The sequence below is a fragment of the Ictidomys tridecemlineatus genome, chromosome 12 (genome assembly GCF_052094955.1).
Source record: "Ictidomys tridecemlineatus isolate mIctTri1 chromosome 12, mIctTri1.hap1, whole genome shotgun sequence".
Taxonomy (NCBI): Eukaryota; Metazoa; Chordata; class Mammalia; order Rodentia; family Sciuridae; genus Ictidomys; species Ictidomys tridecemlineatus.
The window spans coordinates 119,747,150-119,766,942 of NC_135488.1; the positions used below are offsets into that span (position 1 = coordinate 119,747,150).

The 19,793-nt window shown below is 51.7% G+C and overlaps 1 protein-coding gene and 1 long non-coding RNA gene across 5 annotated transcripts; one reads left to right on the forward strand and one right to left on the reverse strand.

The window, feature by feature from the left end:
* Positions 1 to 1,994: 1,994 nt before the first annotated feature.
* Positions 1,995 to 6,331, reverse strand: LOC144369485 (uncharacterized). 2 transcript variants are annotated; one of them, XR_013429316.1, is made up of 4 exons: positions 5,892 to 6,313; positions 4,398 to 4,635; positions 3,113 to 3,275; positions 1,995 to 2,569 (listed from the first exon to the last, which is right to left on the reverse strand). It is a non-coding gene; the product is annotated as an uncharacterized LOC144369485 (long non-coding RNA). The 2 variants fall into 2 exon arrangements; XR_013429315.1 differs by lacking the exon at positions 4,398 to 4,635 and having other exon boundaries at positions 5,892 to 6,331.
* A 27-nt stretch (positions 6,332 to 6,358) lies between these two features.
* Positions 6,359 to 18,718, forward strand: Tmem18 (transmembrane protein 18). 3 transcript variants are annotated; one of them, XM_021727736.3, is made up of 6 exons: positions 6,359 to 6,517; positions 7,492 to 7,612; positions 9,963 to 10,017; positions 10,613 to 10,706; positions 10,790 to 10,883; positions 11,309 to 18,718. In XM_021727736.3, exons 1-5 carry the CDS (start codon positions 6,461 to 6,463, stop codon positions 10,880 to 10,882), a joined length of 420 nt encoding a protein of 139 aa, XP_021583411.1. In that variant the 5' UTR covers positions 6,359 to 6,460; the 3' UTR covers position 10,883; positions 11,309 to 18,718. The 3 variants fall into 3 exon arrangements, with proteins under 3 accessions (XP_021583411.1, XP_005327384.1, XP_013215047.1); XM_005327327.5 differs by lacking the exon at positions 11,309 to 18,718 and having other exon boundaries at positions 10,790 to 11,018; XM_013359593.4 differs by lacking the exon at positions 11,309 to 18,718 and having other exon boundaries at positions 6,370 to 6,517; positions 7,495 to 7,612; positions 10,790 to 11,018.
* The last annotated feature ends 1,075 nt before the right edge of the window (positions 18,719 to 19,793 follow it).

The window sequence follows — 19,793 nt, forward strand, 5'->3', positions numbered from 1 at the left end:
AGTGGTCAGTCAGGAAGGAAAGGTGTTCCATGATCCCAAAGGCAGGGTCCCCAGAGGCATCAGCTTCGTAGGACAGCAAGCTGATCAAGCCTGCCCAGCTGGGGGAGGGGCTGTCCTTCGGTGGTGATGGTGATGTCTATACAGTGAGAATGTCCTCAGTGTGCTGAACGCAAGTCCTGTCCTGCAGCTGTTGCCAAGGGCGTGCTTTTCATGGAGCCCGTGGCTGTGGCCTCCGCTTGCCCCTCCCCTTCTCACCCACTCTGCCCAGCCAGGCACTCTCCAGCACCTTCTGGGCAGCACTCTCCAGGATGGCGGAGCTCCTTTTCGGAAGACTCTTCTGCATGGATGGTCTCTCTCCACACCCTCCTGATCCCTGGTTTCCTCCAGAGCCCTTGCCTAACCACCAGGGGCCCCAGGGTGTGGCAGGGCCTCACCTGTCTACAGATACCCCTAGGTCACCATCCCACGGGGTCTTAGGGACTTAAGTGCCACTCCAGCATGTATCCATGATCTGGCCTGGAGCGTGGACTTCACCTGGGTGCCCCCCTGTCCACATTAAGTCCCAAACATCCACCTGCTTCGTTCTTGAGGTCCTCTGAGTTCTCAACAGGAAGCTCAGACTCTCTCTACGGTGCATTCCAATCTGCTTCCCTGACTGCTGCTCCCCAGTCCGCCTCTCTGTGCAGAGCAGCTCACACTCTGCAGCTCAGGCCAAACCCTTGTGGCCTCCAGAGCTCCCGGTTCTTTCAGAGCCCAGGCTAAACCCAGCCACAGACCCTCTCCCCCACTGCCTGTGTCCCCTGGCCCAGGAAGCATCTCTCCTGTGTCATGGGAAAGGCCTGCTCTCCCTCTTCTGCTCTTGCTTCCTGCCTTCGATTCTTACCACAGCCGCCAGAAAAACACTGGAGTCTGTCCCAGCCTCAAACCCTCCTATGTCCAACCACTGTCCACAAGATATGGCCACCCTTACCTGCAGGCTCTGTCCCCAGTTCCCTGGGATAGCAATCAAACAACACCTTGTAGGAGGCACCTTCCCCTGGCTCAGCTGCTTCCTCAGGCCACTCTACCCCAGCCTCTGCCTAGGTAGCACCTTCCTGGCAGGATCTCACTCCTCTGATCCTGGGGGAGTGAGGGCCCCCACCTGCTAGAGGACATCTTGTCCACATTAAATCCCAAACATAATGAAGGCCTTCATTTACCCTGACGCCACACTGGATGAACTGATTCAGGTATGACAGAACTCCCGTGAAATTCAAACCTGAATAGCAAGCAATTTCTCCAAGCACTCGTCAAATCTGTGAAGAAGATAATCAAGGACAACTTATTGGAAAAACTTAGGGAGCATGAATCATTATGTTTGGGACCAGGACAGGTAGCAGGGTGCAGTGGCACATACCTGTAATCCCAGAGGCTTGGGAGGCTGAGATAGGAGAATTGCAAGTTAAAAGCCAGCCTCAGCAACGGGAAGACACTAAGCAACTCAGTGAGACCCTGTCTCTAAATAAAATACAAAAGAGGGCTGGGGATATGGCTCAGTGGTCGAGTGCCCCTGAGTTTAATCCCTGGCACCAAAACCAAAAACAAACAATAACAAAAAAGGACAGGTGCAAAAAGAGGTCCCCAACCAAATTACATGAACTTCTTTTTCATTTTCAAATATAAAATAGACTTTCAGTTATGCACTCAGTAAAGCTGTCAACCCCACTATGAATTGCCCAGCTTCCGTGCTGTGAGCAGAGCACCCGGGGAAGGGTTGGGGGTGGGTGCCACAGGCCTGCAGCCCCACCACAGCCTTGAGAGGTGGAGTTTAAAGTTTGAGTTATGTTTCAATGGATAAATTTGCAATTATTAGAGAAAAAGACATCTTCGTGGTTCTTTGATGTTTAATGGGCGGCTAGGGCTGTGGCTCAGTGGTAGAGCGCACCTGTAAAGGCACTGGGTTCAATCCTTGGTACATCAATAAAATAAAGAGTATATAAGACAGTAACCTACAATTTTGTTGGTTGGATTTCACCTTGATGAATTTGCTACTTTTATTTATTGAAATATTTCATTTCCATTGTTGCTGCAGTAAAGTTTAATTTGAATTCCTTGGAGACAGTGAGACAGTCTGTCACTAGTTGCGATACAGAACAGAATACGCTGGCCACTGAGAGAAATCAGGAACGATGACTCATCCCTGTCTCTGTCTGGGAAGGCTGTGCTTCCCAGCCTGGAACGTGTGGCCAAGGAGATGTGTCCAGGGAAGGTGGTGGTGTGGGCTTCCACCTGGGCATCCTCTGAGGAGCTGGTGGGAGCTCCAGGCCACTGCAGCTCAACACTCATTTCCTGTGCTCACGGGACACTTTCATCTTTCTTCCTCCCATTCCCAGGAGCCTGCAGCCAATGCTGTCCTCCTCCTCCAATGTGCCCCTGAGGATTTCCACTCTCTGCAGAAGGGCCCTGCACGCTTGAGGTGCTGGGAGCCTCCTCTCACACTCAAGCTGCTGTTGCAGGTGGAAGCCACATTTAATGAAGGCTGTGCTCCCCAGCGCCTTCCAGTGCGGCCCACTCTTCAGCAAGCAGCCTCCTATGAGGGATAGGGACAAATGTCTCAGCAGTGCAACCTGCTGGCTATCCTGGGAAATGTATGGACCTCAATACAACTGGAATGTGTCCGAGAGGAAATGGACACACCAGGGGATCTCAGAAGGTCCAGAGTGGGAGGTGGAGGCTCACATTCAACGAGGGGATCAGGCCCAGCACCAACAGAGCTCGAGGGTGGGGTGCTGGCTTCTCAAGGTTTTCCTGCTAGAAATGCAGAAAGTACCCCACACCACACTGGTGTGCCCCACTCCCCAAGCACCTCAAGCGCTTCATCTGCTTTGGGACAACACAATCAAGCAAAGAGAAAAATCTCCAGATGCCAAGCACAATTGGGCTCGTTGCCTGCTGGAGGAAGGTAGGCTTGAAGGGTTTCTGCAGAAAGTCCCTGGGACCGAGCACATGGCTTCCGTTCCCAGTGCACCTGCCAGCACCGGCCTCTCACATGTTCTGGAAAACCCTGACCCCATCACACCAGGGCTCCCTGGGTGAAGACTGTAGCTGCAAGGGCTTCTCCTACCCTCCTTGCCTTCTAATGAAGGGAGTTCCAGTGAGAGCGGCTTGGGTGCAGTCCCAGAAAGGGGGTTGGAGGAGCCTCATTCTGCTGCATGAGCAAGCTGTCCACCTCTTCACGAGTCACCACTGCGTTCTTCCACATGCCTGTTGGAAGTGCTAGGGCCACAAGAATGCACCTGAGGAGACCAGAACAGAACAAACTTGACCAAGGCAACTGCTTCCTGACCTCCTCCAGAAGCACTGAGGCAGGAAAACATCCTGAACTTAGGACTGAGAACTTAAGGTGAAGGTGTGAGAATTCATTCCTTAGATTTTCTCTGTAAACATTTTGTTATCCATAATTATAGATCTTCACAAGCACTTCTAAAAACTACTAGTTTTCTAAAGTCAATTTATGCAAAGAGAGTAGAAAATAACAGATTGGTCTATTCCCAATTCCAGAAAAATTTACTGGGCATAAACTAAAATCTTTCACTTCTGGAACTATAAACATGTGAATTAATTCCCCGCTTCTCAAACATCAGGGAGGCTGAGGGGGATAGCCTATTAGGTGGCAGGTACGGCCACCGAGCGCCAGGCCAAAGAGGAGGGTAGCCCTGTTGCCTGGCCCAGCACACCCTCAAGGCTTTCCTCCCGGACCAGGATCTCTCTCCAGGCCCTGCGTTAACCTTGAGGCTGGGCCAGAGGGGCCAGGTGGAGGTGGTCCACCTGGTTCCTTGCAGTGGTAAGGCCAGCATGCCCACCTGGTGTTTAATGCAGCACAGCAGATCAACATGCAGAATTATATTTCTGGATTGTTGACTGTGGTTTAGGGAACTGGGTGTGAGTCTGAGCCAAGACAACACTGTGCCTAAGAGTGAGGTGGGGGTATCACAGAAAGGAAGCAGCGCTCAGATTACGGGGGACGGGGGACAGTCACTGTGGCAGGACCACAGAAAGTAAAATGACACAATCCCTGAGAAATGACAAAGGCAGAAGGGAACTGGAAAGAAGGTGGGTGTGTGTGTCATGATCTCTGAGGCAGAAGTGTCATCCACCCCCCCCACCCTGCCCCCTCTTGAGAAACCATGGATGGGAGCCATCTGTCCCTTCTCCCCTGTATAAGGACAAACAGCTGAGGATCTGGTGGAGGGATACTGTTGCTGAATGTTTCAGCTACAAGCAGGCCCAGGAGTAGAAACAAGAAGACAAGGCAGCAGCAAGGGGGAGGACCAGAGCAGGTGGCAGGGGTCAGAGCTGCAGGAAGGTGGTGGTCAGCCAACAGAAGAGAAGGCTGTCCTTTTTCCAGGAGCCCCTACCTGGTCAGTGAAGTTGTGCAAGCCTGTTTTGTTTCTCCTACAGAAAGCTGAATAGAATGAGCACAACTCTCAAATGTGTTATTGCTAGCTGCACTGCAGAATCTGCAAGACCTAAAGTTCAGGTCAGGCCAAGATCACACAGCCAGAGGCAAGGTGAACGGAACCAGGAATCCAGAGTCTGCCCAGGTCAGGATCCCAGCAGGTGGACTTGATGTTTTGGCTGGTGCTGCTGCTAAGCCTGAAAGTTCAAAGGGAATGAAGAACCACAGTGTCGTGGGTCTGGGCAGAGGGTCATCCCTGCCAGGCTCTGAGGCACTGGAGCCTGGCCCTCAGTGATCTGCCATGCACAACAGGATCACACAACATTTGCACAACACTTGTGTTTGGGCTGAAGCCTCTGGGCAGCACCCCCTGGGCACTGCTGGAACTAGAGTCCTGAGCCAAGATGTGGAGAGCCAGGTCTGGACATGGTGGGATCCATGCCTCCCCTGAACTGATCCATGGGACACAAATCCCTGAGGAAGCACAGGTAAGCTACAGGTCCTGTAAACCCTTCACAAGATGCACCAACCATCTCCCAGGTGCCAGTGCACCAGGGTCACCAGCTCCACGGCTCAGAGTCAGGGTACCACGGTGCACTTCCTGCTGCCAAGGGGCAGGGAGGACTATTGGGAACCAGTGGGTTGCAGAAACCTTTTAGAACTCAGAGACAAGATCACAGCCACGTGGACACCCTCATGCTTGATGGAACACTTGGTGAGTGGTGGCCCAGCTCAGGCTGGCAGATGGTGTGTAGAGGGAGAGACACCGCTCCACTTAATGTCTGGGAGCATGTTCCTTAGATGAACAAGGACAAGGCACTCAATCCCAATGCCCACAAGGAGCAAGGGTGGCCACAGCATGAGTCTGGGTGCTCCCTGTAAGGGGGGGCAGTTAGATGGGTACAGCTGACATAGGTCTTGCAGATAAGGAATGGATCCTTGTTCCTTGGTGCTGAAGATTAAATACCAGCGAAACACTGAGGCAGGCATAGAAAGCGAGTTTATTTAAGAAAGTGATAGCGACAGAAGTGGCCCCAAAACTGGGTGCCTGCCAGAGAGGTGTGTTGCTCTTTTATAGATCCTAGAATCCTCTTTTAAGTATTGTCTTCTCTTTCTTTTCCTTGTACATACCTTAGAGCAAGGATAAGGGGGTCAAGTGTTTGCAACCCAGAGTGCCCAGAAGCACAATTAGATTGTAGAGGTCAACAACACCTTGTCTTCTGTTTGATAACCAGACCTCATCCTCTTTCCACCCCCATCATTCATCACCCACACTGACTGCCTGACCTTTGCTATGGAACGTGACATCCTGTGCGCTCGGGCCATGCGGGGCTGCAGGCAGACTGATTTTTAGCAAAGAAAGTATGGGGGGGGGTCAGCAAAGTGGGCTCATTTAAGAGAATTATTCTCTTAACCTCGGGTTCCCACCATCTTCATCATTTTACCTCCTTACCCAGCTGCGGGGTGGGAGGAGACTGTCCACCCAGGACGGTGGCCGCCTGGACTGCACACCACGGTGAGAGACTGGACCGACTCAGCCTCCAGAGAAGCGGCTCAGGTGCGCCCGGAAAGGCGCTGGGCGTGAGCCGCGCAGGACGACACCAGCAGGGCCTGGGTCCTCAGTCGTCACACGCAGTTCAGTTCACCTGCTCACCTGCGCGTCCCAGTCAGGTGTCCCCAACCGCGTGCCCCGCCCGGCCCTTAGCAAGGGAGTGAGTTCCCAAGGTCTGGACGTCCCTAAGCTACGGTACCGACCCGAGCTCCACGGCTCAGCATCCCGTACAGGTCCCAGAGCTGGACGGTTCCCGGCCCGCGGGCAACTCCCGGGAGCCCAGGCAGAGCACCGCCACCAGCGCCACCGCACAAGACGGCGAGCGAGGGACCTGGAGGGCGCGGCAGTATCGCGAGACGACCATTCTCGCGACCAGCGGCGATCTCGCGAGACTACAGTGCGTCCCTCCTGGGGAGCCGGCGGGGCGAAACGGCTTGGCGGCTGTGGCGAGGGCGGGCCTTGTGGGCACCATGCCGTCGGCCTTTTCAGTCAGCGCCTTCCCCGTCAGCATCCCCGCGGTGATCACGGTAACGGTCGGCCGCCGAGGTGCAGGAACCGGTGTGGGCGCGGGGGGGAGGCGTGGACCGCGCTGCGAGGGCGGGGCTTGGCGGCGGTAGGCGGGGCTTGGCGGCGGTAGGCGGGGCCTGGGCCGGACCGCGGTCACGGGGCGTGGCTCTGCCCCTGGGGCTGGAACTGGGCGCGATTGTAGTCATGGGCGGGGCTGGGTCCCGGGCGAGTGCCTGCTGCGCAGGTTGGGTTCCCTCCTGCGCTGCTCTCAGGCTGCCTCTCTGAGTCTCTGGCTCCTGGTGTGGCCCCGGGTTTGGGGCCTGGGCAGGGAGAGATTCCTTCCCTGCCAGGCTATGGACAGGCTGCTCTGTGTTCTACTACCCAAAAGTCAGGGTGTTCACTCCCTCCCTGAGAGCAGTGCGGACACTTAGAGCTGTCCTTGAGGGTCCTGGGAGCAGGGATTGCCTCACCCAGGAGGGGACAGGAAGGCCTCAGCATCCTGTACTGGGAGCTGGGCCTGGGGGTTGGGGTCCAGGCTCAGAAGGCTCCCAGCCTGGTGGTGGAGACCAGGAGCGCTGGGCGTATGGCAGAAAGGGTGGGAAGGTCAGGTCATTCGGGTTAGGTGGCTCAGGCTCCCAGGGCATTGGTGCTAAGGCAGTAGTCCAAGGGGCTTTGGTATTAACCAAGTGCATCACCTTGAAGTTGCTCAACCTCCTTGTCATCTCAGGGTGTGTTCATTGCTTAGATTTTACCCAACTTTAAAATACTGCTTTACCCAAACAGGCAGGTTGGTGATGCCCTCTGTTTTGTGTGCTCAGCCTATAAAATCTTTAAAAACTCTTTGGTGTGGTTACAGTGGAGAGGATTCCTACTTCTCTCCCTTTCCTTTTCCTGCTCCCACCTTCCCATGAGGGCTGACTGTGTGCTCGGGGCCCCTGAGAAAGCTGTATCCTGGACTAAGCCTGCCCTGCCTAACTCCGCCGTATCCTCACAGCAGACAGACTGGAGTGAGCCCTGGCTGGTGGGGCTGGCTGTCTTCCACGTGCTGTGCCTGCTTCTCACTTGCTTCTCATCCCAGAGGTACCGGCTACAGATTGGCCATTTCCTGTGTCTCGGTGAGTAGAACAGAACAAAATCCCTGTGCTCTGATGGCAATGCGACCTGATGCCAGCATGCCATCTCCAAAATATGTAAATATTTTCACAGTCCCTCCCATACCTTCCAAGAGTCATTCTGTGTGAATTTGAAAGGAACCTTTGGAGCACCTCCCCTGTGCCAGGAGGGTGCTGAATTCCGATGGTTACAAAGACTTCTTAAGTGTAATGAAATCTGGCTATTTTTAAAGCAGACATTTCCCTGCTTGGGCTCAGTCCTGCACTGCTTGCTCTGGAGAAAGGATGTAAACTAAGAAAGAAAGTTTATGTGTTGAAATTATATTGCCAAGATGAGTTTTTAAAAAAAGTAAGGGCTAAGGAATTTAGAGAAGGGATGTAGCTTCATGAAAAGATTGACAGAAATTTAATGGAGCAAGCAAAATCATGGTCAGGGTGGGAAGAGCAGGTAAGGTGGAGTAAGAAAAGATAAAGAGCAGCCAGCTGGCCCAGGCGAGAGGGCGTGAGCATCCAAATGAGGGAAGGAAGACAGATTCCAGTCTAGAGGCTGGAGTTGGGTAGGGAGTATGGATCAGAGGTCAGAGAAACTATAGCCTGCCGGGCTGAGCATTCTGATGCCCCCTCTGAGGCATAAGGGGTTCTGGCTAACACTGTGGGGGAGAGCCTCTGAGCCTGACCAGACCCTTCTTGATTTTGTAGACATTAGAAAGACAGCAAAGAGCTGGGCCCAGTGGCACACGCCTGTAATCCCAGCAGCTCGGGAGACTGAGGCAGGAGGATTGCAAGTTCAAAACCAGCCACAACAAAAGTGAGACACTAAGCAACTCAGCGAGACCCTGTCTCAAAAAAGCCTGGGGATGTGACTCAGTGGTCAAGGTCCCCTGAGTTCAATCACCTGTACCACCCCTGCTCCCAAAAGATAGTGAAGATTCTGCGAAGTAATTAAAACATATCAGCTACTTTGAGAGAAGCTCTGTGCAAGGTAGGAAATCTGAACACCAGGTTGCCTTAGGAAGACTGGAGTGAAACGATCAGAGCTTGCATTACAGAAAAGTGGGTCTGTAAAGTCAAGGTGATCTGCCTTGTTAGGTCCAGTTCTCCACAGGAGAGCTTCTACCAGGTCAAGCCCTAAGGAAGGGCAGGGATACAGTGGGCAACAAAATAGCCTCCTGTCTTAATGCAACTTCCCAGAGGACAACTCCTTCAGCACATACTCACAGGCCTCGTTGCACTGTTACCACATGCTGAGCTTCTGATGGGAAAGGCCAGAGCAGAGGAAGGTGTGTGATGCCAGACTGAGGTGGCAGAGCCAGGCAGGGGGCCAGGGGAGCTCCCTGCAGAGGGCAAGGTGGGAAGTTCGTACAGCAGGTGCCTTGAAGAAGGGCAGCCTCCTAGGAGAGCTAACCCATGGAGCAGTTTGAAACTTATGAACAGTGTGGGGTTGGGATGTGACTGTGGTCACATTGTTCCATGTGCTCTTCATGTCCTCTGACTCATTGAATCCCTAAGCTGCCCTACTAAGGGTTGGGTATTGTTTGCCACCTTCTTACAGATGAAACACACTGAGATTCAGAGACTCCCCTAGTTGTGCAGTGCATCAGCAGCAGGGAGGAGGCCAGGCTCCGAGCCAGCTCTTGGCCTCTCTGGCTCTGCATTCTGTTTGCCTTCATGGGTCTACCTGTCAGGCAGGATGTGAGGAGGTAGATAGCCCTGGGCTAACCCACTTTCTGATTTGGCTCACAAAGGTTTGGCTGACAGTGAAGGCTTGGAGTTGCTGAGTTTGCTCTAGTCCCTCACACACTCTCTCTCTGGCCTGCGTGGACACAGGCCTCACCCTACACTAGCAGGAGGCCTGGACAGTTGTGTTCTATGCTCCAGGAATGCCATGGTCTTTGGGAGGCTGGAGGGCTGAGAGGCCATGCAGCCCCCGGTCAGCAGCCCCCATGGCTGCACCACCTGGCTCCTTGAAGGTAGGGATGTATCATAGCAGTCTCACCTGGACGGCCTGAACCTCATGAGGCAGGGAAGCAGTTTAGGCACCAGGTGTGGAGTCTTGCTTATGATCCCACTGCAGGGTGTCCAGGAGCCACCTGCGGCTGGAATCCTGAGGAGATGCCATCTCAGCATAGCTATGCCTCGTAGTGGGCACTGGGCACTCCAACCTGGGCCTCCAGCAGTCCCACGGGTCCCATCTAGCCCACTGACACCTTCGGTCAGGGAGCACGTTCTACATTCACAATTTAATTGTAGCCAAAACAGAAATTGCATTTCTCTTCATTGTGTCAGTGTCCTGGTGTAGAGTGCTGTGCTGACCCTGGCCATCTCCATTCTAATGTGATTTCTGTCTTCTCAGTGGTCCTGGTCTATTGTGCTGAGTACATCAATGAAGTGGCCGCAATGAACTGGAGGTAAAGTCGGCTCCTGCATGTCTCACTGAGTCTCAGGAGTCAGCCACCCTGCTGTTCACAGGCAGCACTCCCTGTGAGCGTCAGACTTATGGGAGACAGCAGGAAGCAGGAGTGTGCCGCACCCTGAGAGGCAGCTGGTTAAATGTTTCACGAACCGCGTTACCTTTGGTGACTGAACCATGCCACTGTACCTGTTGGTTGATCCTTAATAACAGTGAGGGAAATTCATGGGCTACTTTAATTTCAGTTACAGAATTGAAAAAAGATGGGTCCTGCAGGAGCCTCCTAAGGAGGCTGCGAGTCTCAGCGCAGGGCGTTCCCAGCTCAGCGGTCCTTAAGAGCAGAGGCTGGCTGTGAAGCCATGCCTGTCGTTGGTGCAGAGCACGGAGGCTGCTGCTGCATAGCTCCAGGACTTGAGGTCATTAGCAGACCCGCAGTGGTGCCCCGCCTGCAGCGGGCCCGGAACTCCTGCTGGGCAGGTTTTTGAGCCTTGAAGTATCTTTTGGCTCTTTTCCCCCATCATCATCTCCCATAAAGAGCCCTGTGGCGATGCCAAGTTATTTGCTGTTTTTTTTTTTTTTTTTTTTTTTAACAGGTTGTTTTCAAAATATCAGTATTTTGACTCCAGGGGGATGTTCATTTCTGTTGTGTTCTCAGCACCACTGCTGCTCAACGCCATGATCATTGTGGTATGTAGCTTTAGACTTTTAAGTCCTGGTTTTCTTCAGGCCTTTTTCCCAATTCTGAACATGTCCTAAAATGATTGTTGTAGATTTTGTGGGTACGCAAGACTTTGAACGTGATGACTGACCTGAAGAACTTGCAAGAGAAAAGAAAAGAGAAGCTGCGGAGGAAGGAGGAGTGAGGTCGTGCCCGTTGGCTTCCTCTGCCAGGGGGTTCTGTGCACTGGGGCCCGGGCGCCCTCAGCTGGCTTGGGGAAAGCCGTGCTCCCCGCTGGAGGCCCAGTGCTGGAGCACACACTAAAGTTGTTTCTCAAACTAGCACGGATTGTACCCCTGCGTGTTTGTTGAGCCTGGGTCCGCCCTTAGCATGCCTGGTCTCTGGCTGAGCCCCAGGAGGGCCTGTGCCTCTCTCCAGGACTCCATAGTCAGTTACAAAGTGTCTGCTTGGTACAGAATCTGAACCCCAGTGGTAGTGCTGTCCTGCACACAGGCCCATCACCTGGCTGTCCCCCTGTGTCTTGTGCTCCACGGGATGGCTCTTAACTGAAGGCAGTTTTGCCCCCAAAGGACTTGTGACAGTTTGGTAACACTTTTGCTTGTCACCGTAGGTGGAAGTGGGTGGAGCCTAAATGCTGCTGAACTCCTGCAAGGATAGACTGTGGCCTCCCAGAGGACTGTACAGAGTGCTGGCCCCCGTCTTCTCAGCCTGAGGCCTTTGAAGCAGGTCTGGCAAAGATGGAGCATATCTGATGTACCAGCCAGTCCCCTGAGCCCAGGCCCTCTGAACCCACCAGCTGGGCATATCATGTAATGGCCAGTCCCCTGAGCCCAGGCCCTCTGAACCCACCAGCTGGGTATATCGTGTAATGACCAGTCCCCTGAGCCCAGAGCCCTCTGAAACCGCCAGCTGGGCACATCGTGTAATGGCCAGTCCCCTGAGCCCAGGCCCTCTGAAACCACCAGCTGGGCACATCATGTAGTGACCAGTCCCCTGAGCCCAGGCCCTTTGAAACCACCAGCTGGGTACATCATGTAATGGCTAGTCCCCTGAGCCCAGGCCCTCTGAAACCACCAGCTGGGCACATCATGTAGTGACCAGTCCCCTGAGCCCAGGCTCTCTGAAACCACCAGCTGGGCACATCATGTAGTGACCAGTCCCCTGAGCCCAGGCCCTTTGAAACCACCAGCTGGGTACATCATGTAATGGCTAGTCCCCTGAGCCCAGGCCCTCTGAAACCACCAGCTGGGCACATCATGTAGTGACCAGTCCCCTGAGCCCAGGCCCTCTGAAACCACCAGCTGGGCACATCATGTAGTGACCAGTCCCCTGAGCCCAGGCCCTCTGAAACCACCAGCTGGGCATATCGTGTAATGACCAGTCCCCTGAGCCCAGAGCCCTCTGAAACCGCCAGCTGGGCATATCTCAGTGCAGCGGCTGGATCCCATGAGGTTAGGCTTTCTGAAATCAACATGGGGCCACCTCACTGAAAATACTTTTGCTCAAGATTCTCATGTGAAGGGAAGCGTGAAGTTGGGACTCCATGGAAAAGAATATGTTAAATGAACCCTTTATTTTGTTCTGAGTGCAGAATTACAGATAGAGGAACATTCACTGGAAGTCTAGTGGGCTCCACCCAACCTGGACGGGGCAGGTCCCTTGTTCCCTCCCTGAGTCTTATCCTGCTTGAGCACCTTCAGGCTGCCTGTCTGAGGTATGGTGCTGTGAAACACTTCAAATTTCAGAAAGAAAAAAACTGTCCAAGTGAAAGCACTTACATTTAGAAGGTTAAAAATCATCAGTTTGTCAGATTGAAAAATCGTCTAGAAATCCAGATATGCGAGTTTTAAGTTTTTACATGGTGTTAAGCTCTTAGTGAAGAAGCTAGACTGAGTCAACAGGAGGTAGATGTGAGCAGATAGAGTCCTCATCTAGGCCCCTGCAGCTCTTTGCCTGTAGCTCTTCCCAGTCCCTCTGGGATTTGTTCAGCTTGTAGGGTGAACACAGAGGTGTCTGAGAAACCTGATCTTAAGCAAGTCCAGTCTCAAGTCGACATCAGCTGTGGGGTGTGTGGCACGTCTGACGGTACACATCCCAGTTGTACTGCAGGGTGTTCAGTGACACGTGGCTTCACTCGAGTTCCCACCCCACAAGGAGGTTTCATAGAAAATGAAGTGTGGGCTGCTATATTTGACTGCAGGAGCTCAGGGCAGGCGTGTGTGGCTCTCCAGGGCCAGCCATGGGAAGCAGGTCAGGAAACTGCTGGAGAGGACATGTCTGAGGACGGTGTCTGAGCTCATGCCCAGCTGAAATACACCAGCAAGGTGGTAGACCCTGTCTGTATGTTGGACCATGTGCATCTGGGCCTGTCCAACTGAGTCCAGCCTCCCTGGATAAAGGTGTGTGATAGTACTGTTAGCTCTGTATCTTGGTGCAGCCCACATGTGACCCTGATGTGGGCTCCGGGTTTCACAAAAATGAACTTTTTAGTGAGGCTCCTATTTTAGTGGCTGGAAATTGCATTGCTAGCAACTATCTTCGTATCTTTTCTTCTTGTTAGAGAAAATTCTGCAAGCCAAAATCATCAACACTGAGTAATTCATAAAACTTGTGTGGGCACATGCAGGGTTCCAGTGGGGGTTGTGGTGTGGGACAGGCACTTGCCCATATGCTTGAAGTGCTGGGCTCCAGTTTTAAAACAAGGTGTGGGGTGTGAGCCCCACTCATCCATGCTGTGAGAATGGAAGGCTCAGGGGCCCTGCTCCTCTGCTTAAGTTAGGAAGTTCTTTTACCATGTGTTTATGAACAAAGCAGAAAAAAGAACATTCTGCATACTCCAAGCCTGTGACACTGTAGGTTTATTGATTGATATGCAATAAAACCTTTGATAGTACATAGTATGTTTACCCCAGAGAGTGTTTGTTTTGATTCTGAGCTTAGGACAGGATCCCCACTGCAGGGTGGGCTCCTCAGCACCTGGCCGTGACCTTTACTCACCCAGAAATTTGTCAACTCCCCAGAAGGACATGAACTCAGGCTTAGAGATGGGTGCTTCAGATTAGAAGGAAGTGCCTGGCCTGCACTGTTAAGGAACTGAGAAGGTAGAGGGAATCTGAGGTGCTCCTTTCCTTCACAAGACGTCTGCATGGAAAGTAGAAGTGCTCACAGGTGTGCTGGAGGCGCAGCATGGGGTGCCTCCTTGGTCTTGAGTCAGATGCTTAGGTAGCTGCGGCGCCTGACAGCCCCACTTCCCAGGTCCTTGCTTTGGGAGGTCTTCAGGCTTCTGGTGGGCCATTCTCTTCTACGTTATACAGAACTTGTGTAAGTCACTGGGTCCCTGGAAGGGCACTCAGGACTCAGGCTGTCACGGGAGGCTGTCAGTGGCAGGGCAAGACCGGGACCAACCTCAGAGTCCTTCCAGAGGGCTCCTGTGGGTGTGCTGAGCAGCTGCAGGGGGTGTGGCCCGCCAGAGCCTCTGCTGTGTGTGTTGAGGTCCTCACATGGGAGGGAGTGCATGGCCTGGCCTGTTCATTGAAGTACTCCTGTGACCGGCAGGTCATCCCCGGTGACCTCCTGAGTGCCGGCGACTGCTTGACTGTACTCATGATGCAGCGGAGGGAGACAGAATAGAAAAGAATGTCTTGCCTTGTGGTCCACTGGCAGTGGTCCCTGGACCTGTGAACACCAAAATTGTCAGGTTACCGAAAAGAGTGTGGTAGTGGCACAGACCAGGCACAACCTGTTGTGTGTTAAATCACCTCTAGGTTGATTATAATTTCCAATACAATGTAAATGCAGAATAAACATGTCTTACACTGTATTGTTCAGGAGGTAATAAAAATGTACGTATTCAGTCACCCCACTTTTTACAAAATATTTGTGATGCAGTGTTGGTGGACTGCAAGGATGTAGAAGCAAGGGGTCCAGAGGACCAACTGCATGCTGGGTCTTAGGAGTGTCATGAAAGAAACAGCAGAGTGCAGGGAGCCCCAGGCATGAGCAGGGCTGGTGCAGGCAGGCCTGAGTGTTGGCAGGTCCTGATATTAATAGGGCAGTGGTGTTTCAACCATATCCTTAGAGGAGAGACATCGAGGCATACAGAGACCTGGGGGCAGCAGGTGGCCCTGCACAACATTAGCCTTTACCTTGGAGAAGACTTGGTTTCTTGAGCTCTGAAGCTCCTTCCACAGCTGTCTACCTGCACTCGCCCTCCATCCTCTGCGGGGCCTGTGCTCCTTCCACTGAGTGCTTGTGAAGGTCTGCCTCGGCTGGAGCAGAGCAGCCCAGCGTGCATTGATTTGCTCTGTGTTGATCATCTCACTTTTCTTTTTCCTGATTCTAGCACTGACCCCATGAGTCCAGGGTCCTCTAGAAGTGGGATTCTTAAGGAATTTGCTCTAGCCTTTTCCTATGAGTCTCCTGATATCAGATGCCTATTTTATGTGGGCCTGGGTTTTATTTGTGTGCTTTTACTTTTTTCCCCTGTCTGCAGTTGCCTCTGCTCTAGTGCCAGCCCCTGTTGAGGGACAGACCAAGTTGGCCTTGGGTGCTCCTGTGTTGGGACTGGGGTAACTCATTGCATATCTGTCCCCAGAGGCAGAAGGACTAGGTGGAACCTCTCCTCCTGCACCCACATGCCCCCAGGTGGCAGTGGGCCACAGATGGCCTGCCTGTGTTGTTTTCTGTCAAGGTCCTTCCCTGCCAGCCAGGATTCAGTCCTCATCCCAGTCATGCAAGGGTTATCATCTGGGAGCATTGCTGTGTGCCACTAGCCTCAGCTTCACTCCCTGCCCTGACACTGTTGGAATGTGGACTTGGGGCTCTGCGTCTTTATCCCAGCTGGGCGTTCTTTATGCTTGTATAACATCAGGCATGTGGGGAATGGGGCAAGTGGTCATTTGTCAAGACTAAGCACCCCTTTCCCTGAAGGTCTGCCTTCTCTGAAGTGACTGCTCAGTCCTTTGATCATGAAGATGTTTCACTGTGTGACATCATGTCTGGCATAGCAGATAACCAGACCAGGTGCCAGTCCAACTTCCTGCAGCAGCTGCTGATACTGGAGACTCTGCGTTTCTCACTGGTTACTACTGGGCAGCAGGAACATGTGCAGCCTGAGAGGCATCCTTTACCTTTCCTACACATGAAGGGAATTGAAAAATAGCTACTTGTTGGCAGTTGATAAATGTGGAAATATGGCTAAGTCACTTGTCAGGAAGCACGGTCCCACATCAGCCCTGCACGATTTCTGGACTTTGCCTGTGCTACCGAGCAACTTGGAAAAGTGCTTTGCTGAGTGAGGGACAGAGTCTCACCTCACTGCTTTGCATATCCTCAGTTGCCAGTGAGGGTTATTTAACATTTTTTCAAATTGTTATTGGCCTTTTGCACTTTTGTGAATAGGCTGTTCATGTACTTTATTCTTTGTATTACAGTATAGGCTTTTAAAGATGTACGTTTCTAATTTTATATATCGAAATTCACAGAACATGCAAACATATTTCCAGCCTGCAGTTTTGTTTTGGCCTTGGGTGAAAAGTTTCAGAATGATGAACAGCACATGCTCTCCAGTCAGGGTTGACGCCTATGGGGCCGAGCTGTGGCTCCTCCTCAGCTGGCAAGGAACCCGCTGGCACTAGTGCTGGCAGCAGGGGAAGCAAGAACCCAGCCCTGTGCCACCAGCCAATCCCTGCACTTGTAGCTGTGCTCAGGTCGCGTGTGGCACAGGCTTGCATTAGGGCCAGACACATTGTCACCCCTTCACCCAGCTCCCGGCTCCTGAAGCAGGGCAGGAGGGTTTGAGTATCTGGAATGGAGCTTTCTCCTCCCAGGCAGCTGACCAAGACCTTTAGCCCATCCACAAAACCAACCAGCAAGGCTCCTGCTCTCAAGTTCTCTGTAGGTCTCCTGCGATCATTATTACCTCAGATGGTGAATTTTAGACAGTTTGTGTTCTGACAATGCAAAAGCTTCTCCAGGCACCTCTGGAAACACTTGGTGCACAGTATCATGAGCATCTGCATCCTGAAACAGCTGGATGTGTGCTGGTGAGTATGGTCTCTTTGTTCAGCAGAACCGTCACCTTGTCTGGGCTTGGGCTCCCTTGTGACTAGCTCCCTACTCAGTGACAAGGCTGCTGATGACCTGGAACCTGTGCCCTGAGCAGGTGAGGAACCGGAAGCAGAGAGGACCAGGATCGGGTTTTTGCTGCTGGACAGGCAGAAGGACTTTGTTTACTTTCCTCCAGGGAGGTTTGAAGACCCTTCTGACAAGGAGGCCACTTGACTTTGGTGGCAAATTAAAGTAGATGTGCAGTTGACTGATTTCCCAGCATAAGAGCTGCAAGCTGGAGGAATTCTACCTGTTAGCACGTTGTAATTATAAAAATGTGTTCACAGAAACCAAGAGCTCCTGGGAAGCACACAGTGTCTGACACTCCGCAGGTGCTTCTGTGGCCTCAGACACCAGGAACCTGCGGGGGCCTGGCACCTAGAACAGTGGCTTTTGCAATATTCCTGAAGCTGCATGGAGAGAGGATGTCAGTTCCACTTCCTGGTGTTCCCAGAGGTTTGCTCAGAGGAGTGACAAAGGAAATGTTACACGGGAAACGAGACGCTGGTGTAAAGGGTGTCTTTGAGCTAGAGAGTGTTTTGTTCTTTTTCTTCTGTTTAGATATACATGACAGTAGAGTGTATTTTGACTGTTACACATACATGGAGTATAACTTCCACTCTGGTGGTTGTACGAGATGTGGAGTTACACTGGTCGTGCAGTCATATGTGAACATAGGAAAGTGATGTCAGATTGGAAGTTGGTTTTGCCCTTGCTAGAAACTCTCTAGAAATTTAACATGGACCAAATCCCTGAAATCCCCTGGGCTTCAGCTTCCCCTATGAAAAGGTGTATAAGGACACTGTCTGTACTTGTAAGATAAGGCCGCTGTGGGGACCAAACAGGCGGCAAGGCTCAGACCTCCCTAGGCTGCAAGCACACACACTGCGGCCCAGCTGGCAGCCACTTCCTACAGGACCACTGGAGCCCTGTGCTCCTGGCTCTGGCCCACCCAGGGAAGAGACATGAGCAGACAGCACAGCAAGGCAGGGCGCAAGCCTTATGTACCGGCCAGCCTTGTCCTGTACAAACCTGTTTCCCAGCTAGAGGTAGAGTCCATGCTGAGCCCTGCGCTCTCCCAGGGCTGGCCTAGCCTGGGCTGCCTTGCCTGGGGAAGCACACTCCACCAACCACCAGGGGGCACCAGAGTGCTGTCGAGGCTGCTGTTTCTGGTCTCAGAACTGCTGCTTCTGACTGAGGAGCGCTTGGAAGCAGCTCTGCAAGGCAAATTTTAGTTCTGCAGACGGGCGGGCTACAGAACCTGGCTGCCGTGCACCTGGGTGGGCAGTCCTTGCTCTGGCACTCAGGGCCATATCTGCATGGTTAGCTAATTTTAAGCTGGGCTGGGCAAAGGGAAGGGCTGTAGTTAAAAGTGACTGCGATTGGATCTTATCCCAATTAAGGCTAAATACTGTGTTCTGAAAAGCACCACCAGACTTTCTGTTTCTCACAAGTCCCTCCTTTTTCTTTTTATCCTTTTTGGTCTCATTTTCATTTTTGTTCCCATACCCTTAGGTATTGCCATCCATCCTGGATATGTTAACTTTTTGAGGTGCAAATCACCGGTGGTAATGAGGCCACCCTTTTTTAGCAGTTTGGTGATTGGGAGCACTTGGTGAGGTCCTTTCCAACTCAGTGTGAAGCTTGTCTTCTTTCAGGTCTTGATGAAAACCAAGTCACCAGGCTGGCAGTGATGAATTGTGAACTCCAGAAGAGGAGTCTGAGCAGAAAAAAGTAACACAGATAGGTCTCAGGGTGACTCAGAACAGACTTGTGACTCTGAGAGAGCTTTCTGCGATATTATCAGGCACTCCTGTATAAAGCCCTTCCTTTATAACCTCACAGTTTTACTTTTGGGAAGACTGACAAAAATGTACATCTCTGATAAAAGAACCATTGTCTTGTCTTTGAATTGTTTGTGTAAGGTGTGCTTTGGTTATATTCTCCTGCCAAGTATTTAAGACCAAGGTGGTCAAAATCAACCTTTGTTGTTTTTTAAGATCTGTTGTTAGAGTTAGCTGACATTTGTCTGGGATCACTCTTGGGAACTCCTTTACCTTTTCCTCTACCAATTGTGCCATATGCCAGGATGGTTCAGGGTCTTGCTGACCACAGTGGCTTCCCTTGGAAGCATTAGGGACACTTTCCTCTCTACTAACCTTCCTCTTTGCAGAATATGTGCTGATTGACTTCCTGTTTTCTAGGGTCCTCTCAATACCTCTGTTGAGGAGATTGGATGACTCACCAGAGTTGCAGGGCCCAAAGAGAGGTCCTGTCATCCCCTGGTTCTTGTTGACCTTAGAGGGCAGGGGCCAAAATATTGGCTGCTTTTTCCTTGGCCCTTTGACTTCCTTAAATTTGGTCTCCAAGTTTCAAGACCAGTTTCACCAGTCTTGAAATAGGAGTACTGGGTTTTAAACTCCAGTGTCTGTAATCTTACAGTCACCCCTTCCATTTAATTGGGATCAGTATTAGTAGTGGAAGTCAGCTTCATAGTCTGCCTGTCCTGTAGGTGGTGCTGATTATCTCAAGTTAACGCAACCTGTTTTATTAGAAGCAGTACTACTGCAAAACACTAACAGACAACAGTTATAAAGTTCTATATGGAAAATACAAAATGAAATCAACAAGACCCAAAACACTTTTGGTATAAGAGCTTTGAATCAAGAAAAAATTTCTATAATAACACTAATATATCTTTGGTATCTATTTACCTCTACAAAGACCCGTAAATTCATCAACTCAATCACATATAAGATCCTTTATGAATTTTACTTCTTTTAAAAACTCTTTTGCAACTTTTTAAATTTACCCAAACCCTTATTTAGTTTTGTATTATATCCCTGGTTTATTTTAGAGATCGAAGTAACCCTTAGAACAAAAATGAAACTTTTGAGCATAACTTTAAATGTACTTAATTCTGGCCTCCTTTGGAGCCATCCTAACATGGAGTAGGTGAGAGGCAGAGCCCTTCTATACAGAAATCA

Excerpts from the sequence above, each read along its gene's own strand:
- Tmem18 (XM_021727736.3), top strand. The coding sequence starts at position 6,461 with ATGCCGTCGGCCTTTTCAGTCAGCGCCTTCCCCGTCAGCATCCCCGCG. Across the intron at positions 6,518-7,491 it reads GCATCCCCGCGGTGATCACG|CAGACAGACTGGAGTGAGCC; the intron begins GTAACGGTCGGC and ends GTATCCTCACAG. Across the intron at positions 7,613-9,962 it reads TGGCCATTTCCTGTGTCTCG|TGGTCCTGGTCTATTGTGCT; the intron begins GTGAGTAGAACA and ends CTGTCTTCTCAG.